General features: G+C 40.9%; 1 protein-coding gene across 1 annotated transcript in view; it reads left to right on the forward strand.

The window, feature by feature from the left end:
* The window catches only part of CSUI_000835 (swi2 snf2 iswi-like (at hook)), a gene marked incomplete at its 3' end in the record, with an annotated part of 8870 nt that extends 1363 nt beyond the window's left edge, over nucleotides 1–7507 (forward strand). The window contains exons 3-10 of the mRNA XM_068061042.1: nucleotides 470–588; nucleotides 1319–1519; nucleotides 2244–2332; nucleotides 3208–3381; nucleotides 4014–4157; nucleotides 4903–5481; nucleotides 6059–6419; nucleotides 7469–7507. Coding sequence (XP_067926992.1) covers nucleotides 470–588; nucleotides 1319–1519; nucleotides 2244–2332; nucleotides 3208–3381; nucleotides 4014–4157; nucleotides 4903–5481; nucleotides 6059–6419; nucleotides 7469–7507 — 1706 coding nt within the window. The remainder of the gene's footprint in view (nucleotides 1–469; nucleotides 589–1318; nucleotides 1520–2243; nucleotides 2333–3207; nucleotides 3382–4013; nucleotides 4158–4902; nucleotides 5482–6058; nucleotides 6420–7468) is intronic.
* Nucleotides 7508–7674: the final 167 nt, after the last annotated feature.

A 7674-nucleotide genomic window follows, 5' to 3' on the forward strand; every position in this document is an offset into this window, starting at 1 on the left:
TATCTTCAATCCATCTATCTTTAATCTATCTTTAATCTATTCATCGATCTATTCTTGCTATACCTGTATCGGGTTTGTCTATCTATTATGTATCTTTCGTCTCTGTTTGTCTCTATGTAAGAATTTCTATCTATCTATTTATCTATCTTTGATGTATATATCTCTCCCGCTCTCATGGCAGCATTAGATCTCTTCTTTTCTTTCTTCTTGCTCTTCCTTTCTCTCTTTAGTACTGAAGCGAGAATGAGCTAGGAAGTCCGTTCTTTCTTTCTTTCTCACTCTTTCTCTCTTTCGTTCTTTCTTCTCTCTCTTTGATGGGGGGATTCAACTCTTCTTGTTCTTCTTTCTTTCTTTCTCCTTCTCTGATCTTTCTCTTCTTTTTCCTTCTTCTCTATCATCCTCTTTGCTCATCCTTCTTTCTTTTCTTTCTTGTCTTTTCTTTTCTTCTTTCTTGTGTTTCTCTTTGCAGGAGGCTTAGGGATAAACTTAGCTACTGCAGATGTCGTGATCCTGTTTGATAGCGATTTCAATCCCCAGATGGATCTTCAGGCTATGGATAGAGCTCATCGCATAGGACAGAAAAAGAAAGTCCGTCATCTTACCTATCTTCAATCTATCTCTAATCTATCTCTAATCGATCGATCGATCTCTATCATTCTCTTCATTCTCTTTGTCTGCTTCTCTATCCCTTCATCTATATCTCTCTAGCTTTCTATCTAGCTATCTATCAATCTCCATATCTATCAGTTGTATCTGCCTCTCTTTCTCTCCTACCTCTTTCTTTCTGTCTGTCTGTCTTTCTTGTTTTCTTTACTTTCTTGCTTTCTTACGAGATGTCTTCTATTCATGATTCTCCTATCGGTCGTTCCGACATTTTAGTAGTCTTCTTCTTCATTCTCTTTTCTCTGTCGGTCTCTAACCCATCCATCTCTCTTTCATTTGTCTACTTATCTATATTTATTCATCTATCTATCTCTAATCTCGCTCTCTCTATATATATATATCCATCTATCTATTTCAGTCTCTCTGTCTGTCTTTAATCTACCTATCTATCTGTCTCCAATATATCTGTCTCCCTATCTTCATCCTGTCTCTATCTATCTTTATTTCTCTTTCTGTTTGTCTTTCCTTCTTCTGTTAGAGACTGTTGACTGAAGAAAGCTTTACCAAAGGGAATGTAAGAGAAGAAGAAGAAGGAGATCTTCTTCTCTCTCTCTTTCTTCTTCTTCTTTATCCTCATCTTCTTTTCTTTTCTTTGTTTCATTCTTACTCTTTTCTTGTGTGTGTTTGATGTGTGTCTGCTGTATATACACCGTAGGTAGTTGTGTATCGATTTGTGACAGAATCGACAGTAGAGGAGAGAATCGTAGAGCGTGCGGCGAAGAAGTTGAAGCTAGATTCTCTCGTCATTCAGAAAGGCCGGTTAGGCCAGTCTTCTTCTTCTTCTCATAAAGGCCCCTCTACGAACGAGCTCCATCAAATGCTGCAGTTCGGGGCACAAGAAGTCTATCGAACCCAGGTACCGCATGCATACAGACAAGTCAAAAGAATGATCAAAAAGAGATTAAGAGATAGACAGATGAAAGATACACTAAGGGTAGATCACAGATAGATAGATAGATAGATTGAAGATAGATAGATAGATTAAAGATAGATAGATAGATAGATAGACCAAGGGTGGATTAAAAAAGAATGATAGGTCGGGCTTAGATAGAATCCAGGGGTGGATAGAAGATAGCTAGAGATTTGGGGTCTCTTTTCGTGCCCCTGCTTATATCTGTCTCTTCTTGGCCTTATCGTAGAGCAGAGAAGAGGAGGGGGAGAGGAGTAGGAGAAGCAAGGAGAAGGAGAGAAAGAGAGGCGGGAGAAGAACTTCCTGACGTTTGTGCTAGTAGTCTCTTTCCTTTCCTTCTCTCTTTTGCTCTTTATGTGTGGAGATGTACATCCAAGTAGTGCGAAGGGCAGAAGGGCATGGGGCTCTTGTTGCTTGGTAGTTTTCTTCTTCTTTCTCTTCTTTCTTCATCTTTCTTCTCCTTCTCATCTTCTCTCTTCTCTCCCTGTTTCTTCTAGTCGCTCTTTCTAGCTTTCTGTTCGTCCGAATGCTCGTGAGACCTCTTGTGTTGCCTCTGACACGATCAGATAGGAAAGAAAAAGATAGATTAAAGGTAGATAGGTAGGAAATCGTCTTCTATTCTACATACATACACATATAGATAGATAGATATGTATGTGTATGTGTGAAGGGAGAGTCGTCGATAACGGAGGCAGATATAGACGTCATTCTTGCAGATGCCGAACAACGTACAGCTGAAATACAATCCAAACTCACTAGGTATGTTCGCTTCTTCCTCTTCTCTCTTCCTCTCTCCACTCTTCTCTCACTTCTTCTCTTCACTCGTCTTTCTCTTTATCTCCCGGCTCTTCTTCGCTTTCTCGCTCTGTCCGTGCGGTATCGGTTCTGATCTGTCCTGTAAGACTGCCTTCTTCTTCTTGTAGTTGTTTTGATCTCTTGTGTGAGGGGAGTGAGAGAGAGGAGCATTCCTTCATTCATACTTCTTCTTCCTATCTTTCTCTTTTTTATCTTATGGATCTCTCCATCGGATTTTCTTTTCCGTCATGTTTCTTATTTCACCCATCCCCTCCTTCTCATTTATTTCTTCTCTCCTTCTTTTTCTTCTTCTTCTCCTCCCTTCATGCTTTCTCTCTCCCTGACTTCGTCGGACTCTGTCTCGCGACCTATTTGACTGTCCAAATCTTTAATCTTCCTATCTATCTTTAATCTATCTGTCTCCAGTCTATCTACCATTATGTCTTCAACCTATCTGCCTCCAATGTGTCTATCTATCTACCTATTTATCTTTCTGCCTATCTCTAGTCTCTCTCTCTACCTCTGCCTACTCTGTCTCTCTCTCTACTGCAAGTCCATCTATTTATCTTTCTATCCCAAGTCTATTTGCCTGTCTGTCTATCTATGTATCTATCTGTCTCTAGTTTATCTCTAAGTGGTCTATCAATCTTTAGTCTAACTCTGCTTGGTCTATCTCTGTGTCTCTACTGTATCTCTTTCTCCTTCACAGTAATTGTATTTCCCCCGTTCCCTTGTTGTGTGTCTTTCTTTCTCACTCTTTCTTTCTTTCTCTCTTTCTTTCTTCTGTGTGGTCGCTTTTCTCTTTCTTCCTTTCTTTCTTTCTCTTTCTGCTTCTTTAGCTTAGAGACGAAGTTTGATTTGAGTAATATAAGTTTGGATGGAGGTTTGCATATGTATGGCGAAGACGATGTAGAGAAAGCAAATGCACAGCCAAAGAGGCCAGGCAGGAAGAAGACCGTCAAACTCAATCGACCTGCCACCTTCTTCGAACTAGGCGATCGAAAGACAAAGTGGTAAGTCAACAAGTCTCTCTCCTTCTCTTCTCCTTCTCTTCTCCTGTCTCGTCTTTCTTCTTTTCTTTTCTCTTTTCTACTCTGCTCGGTCCTTCAAATAGTCCGGTTGGGGAGAGACAAGAGATAGAAAGATAGATAGATTAAAGATAGATAGATAGAGAGATAGAAAGCTTTTCTCTTTTCCTCTCTCCTTAGGTCTTTTTGTTTATTCTCATATACAGAGAAACATCGAGATCTTTCAGTTCTCCACGAAATGAAGAAGGAGACAAAGAAGAAGAAAAGTGTCACTGCTTTAGAGACGGGGGAAGAGGATGAAGGGAAGAAAGGCGATGGTAATTGCAACAGTGAGAAGTAACAGAAGAAGAAGCGGAAGTAAAAGAGGTGGAAGAAGAAGAAGAAGGAGATTAAGACGAAGCAAGTTGCATGTAATGAGGACGTTTTCTTTCTTTCTTTCTTTCTTTCTTCGTCTTCTTCTTCATCGCTTGCGTGTTTAATTTTGATCTTCTCACTGTGTCTTCTCGTTTTCTTTCTTCCTGTCACTTCTTTCCTGTCTGTCTCTTCTCTCCTTTAAGCCTTTCTCTTTCTTTCATCTTTCATCTTCTTGTTCTTTCTTCTTCTTCTTGTTTCTTCAGGAGAGATGGGGGGAGCACAATGGCAGCAGCGATGTCTTTGATCAAGAGAGAGAGGAAGCTCTCTCGCAAGTCTCTCACAGGGTGGCGTGCAGAGTCGAATGGAGGCTACGACTTCCAATTCTTCCATGCGGATCAGCTTGATATGTATGCATACCCCGCAACTATGACGATAGACACACAGCATACAAGCAGATACTCTTGGGCGTACATACAACGCATGCAAACATATCTACATATACATAGATGACATACATAGTCATACATACCTACACATTCGTACATGTCTATACATACATACATACAGAAGCTGACAAGGAGGTGTACATACACACGACTACCCCCTTCCCATTCATTGCTATCTTCGTTACTATCGCCCTGATCTTTCTTCTTCTCCTCCATTTCCTCCTCTCTTTCTTTCTCACTAAATACTCTTCTTCTTCTCCTCATACATGTAGAGAACATTTCGTAGAGAAACGCCTCGCCTCACATACACGCCTTTCTTCCATCCACTCCCACTCCACATGCAGACCGACACAGAGATAGATTTAGAGACATATAGACATATATATATATAGAGAGAGAGAGATACGTACTTCTGTATGGATGTTTAGTGCAGGAGTATGTGAGTAGCCGTCAAGATAGAACAGTGCGGGAGACCAAGTGATAGATTCCTCTATGTATCATCTTGCTTCTTTCCATATCTACACATACCATTTCCATATACACAGACATATATATCGATCTGTATAGTATGTCTCCTACGGCTACCGCGAGCTACATATATATCCTCTTTCTCTCTCTATTCGTTGCTTGTTCTCTCTCCGTTTCTTCTCTCTCTCTCTGTCTCTTCTTCTTCATCTTTTTCCTTTCTTTCTTTCTCTTTGTGTAGACTCGAAGGCATTCAGCGTAACTGGGAGGCCTATCTTGAGAGAAAGAGAAACAAAAGACTTGAAGAGTTAAAGCGCGAAAGAAGAGCCGCCGCCGCAGCGGCAGGTGCCGAAGAAGAAGCGAAAAGCGCGAGTAGCGAACAGCCTCGACCTTCTACAGCGAGTGAATCGACGAAGAAATCGACCGAGAAAGAAAGGCCGAAGAGTGAAGGGACAGGGGGAGAAGAAGAAGAAGAGAAGAAGAAACAGACAGAGGAAGAAGAAGAAGAAGAGAGACCACCAGCAAAGAGACAGAAAAAGATAGAAGTGAAGATGGAGAAAAGTGAAGAGGATGTGACCATGACGGAGACGGAAGAGACACCCCACACTTCGATGCTCCTTCCTGATGTCTCGATGCTACTTGAAGGTCTCGTTGCCAATGATCATGCTGACGACGATATGAAGAAGAGTCAAGTCTCTGTGGATCGTGCATGCAAAGCTGAAAGTCAAGTCACAAAGACAGAAAGAAGTGAGGAGAAATTCTCCGCAGAGACACCCCTAACAGTGGAAGAAAAGCAGAAAGTCTACGAATGCCTCACAAGGTAAGACAGACAGGCAAAAGGAAAGAAGGGAAGAAACTGGACCAAGACTCTTCACTTAGATAGATAGATAGATAGATAACGAGATCAGAGACAGATAGGTCAAACATAGATAGATAGGTCAAAAGTAAATAGATGAAAGATAGATGGATCAGAGATCGATCGATGAAAGAGACTGCAGATAGACGCACACCGTGCAGATAGTTCGAGGGGTGAGGGAAGGAGTATAGGAGAGAAAGAGAGATAGAGATCTAAGAAAGAGATTAGGCGTATCACTTCCTTATGATGAGAGGCCGACTTCTCCTTTTCATTTTACTTCTCTCCATTCTTTTTCAGTAGACTAAGACAGTCTTCTTTTCTTCTCTAGAGAAGTCTCAATGTGTTCGTTGTCTTATGATGCCGTGGATGAGAAGGAGATGCTCTAGCTTCTTCTGTCTCTTCCTCTCTTCTTCTCCTCTTTCTTTCTAGCTCTCTCTTCCATTATGTTTATATCTGTCTGTCCATCCCTCTCTCTCTATGTATATCTCTCTTTCTCTCTATCTCTATCTCTCCTCTTCTTTGATGGTGTTCCTGTGTGTAGGTTTGCATCTGCGGTAGGTCTTTCCATCGAAGAAGAAGAGAAAGAGTTGAAGAAAGAAGAAGAAGAAGCAGAGAAAGACGTGTCGATAGGGGAGGGTGATCGAGAGGAAATGAAGAAAGAAAAGGAGGAAAAAGAAGAGGAAGACAATCTCGAGAATTCTCTAGATCGCAAACTTCGTATTCTTCTTTCTATTCATTCTGCCCCAGAAGCAGGAGATGCCGTGACCAAGAAGGAAAGAGAAGAAGAAGAAGGAGAGAAAGAAGAGCAGAGAAGAACAAGAAGAGGAGACAGGTGTCTCTTCCCTCACCCTGCCTCTCAATCGTTCAGTGATGCTCTCACAAAACTCGCAGAAGACTTCACGGTGAGGAAATAAGAACGAAAAGAAAGTAAGAGAAAAAGAAGGAAAAGAAAAAGAGCGAAGGACTTCACTCTCGACTTTCTATCCATCCATAACTATATATATATATACATCGATATTCTGTCTCTGTATACATATCGACCTTTTATCTACATGGGGTGAGATGATAGGAGTACGTACATACATACTTTGCAGTCCTACACGCATGTATACACAGGCGTCCACTCAAATATATATATATATATATGTATATATATATATACCTATGTTCGCTTCTTCAAACCTAGATAGATCGACAGGCGTAAGTAGGTGTGTGCATGTCCCTTCTTTATCTCTATGTACGTAGGGAGACAGAGAGACAGAGACACAGACGTACGTACGGGTATTGTAGTCGATGGTCTTCTATTACTTGTATTAATGGACTCCTGTGACTCCTCCTACCCATCTCTATGACGAGAAAATATCCCAAACCTAATTTCCTTCTCTCTTCTTCTCCAAGCATCATGCAGACAGTCTGTCTAGTGTTTCGGTAGATCTTCATATTTCTCTCATTGTGAGGTTGCTTTATTCTTCTTCTTCTCCTTCTGTCCCAAGGTGATCTCAAGGGAATCCTTCTCTCATATGCTACCTGTCATCCCTATCATTTCTATACCATGTATCGTTCATCTTTCTTCAATGTGTTTATACCTCTCTCTTACCTCTCTTTCTCGATCTATCTATCTACCTTCATTCATGTGTCTCTCTACCGTCGGATCGATCTATCTCTTCAACTACCTATATATATATATATATATTCTCTACCGTCGAATCGATCTATCTCTTCAACTACCTATATATATATATATATATTCTCTACCGTCGGATCGATCTATCTCTTCAACTACCTATATATATATATATTCTCTACCGTCGGATCGATCTATCTCTTCAACTATCTACATATATATATATATATATATCTCCTTATCTGTCTATGTGTATGTATGTTTATCGGTGAGGTGTATGTGCATGTATTTGAATTCTGTTTCTTCTTTTCCTCTCTCTCGCAACAGAGCGGTCGAGCCGCTTCCCTAGGTGTACATTTAGCTGTATACTTTATGTCGATTGCCTCGGTATTTGGTGCTGCATATAAAGCGNNAGAAAGACGTGAAAGAAGAGAGAGAGACTGAGACCTCCCAACAAGAGCCTCCTCTTTCCTCAAGCCAACGGCAAGAAGAATCGGATAAAGGAGAGACTTCTCTTCCTCGTCTTTCTCCTT

Source organism: Cystoisospora suis, assembly GCF_002600585.1.
Source record: "Cystoisospora suis strain Wien I chromosome Unknown contig_312, whole genome shotgun sequence".
Lineage (NCBI taxonomy): Eukaryota > Apicomplexa > Conoidasida > Eucoccidiorida > Sarcocystidae > Cystoisospora > Cystoisospora suis.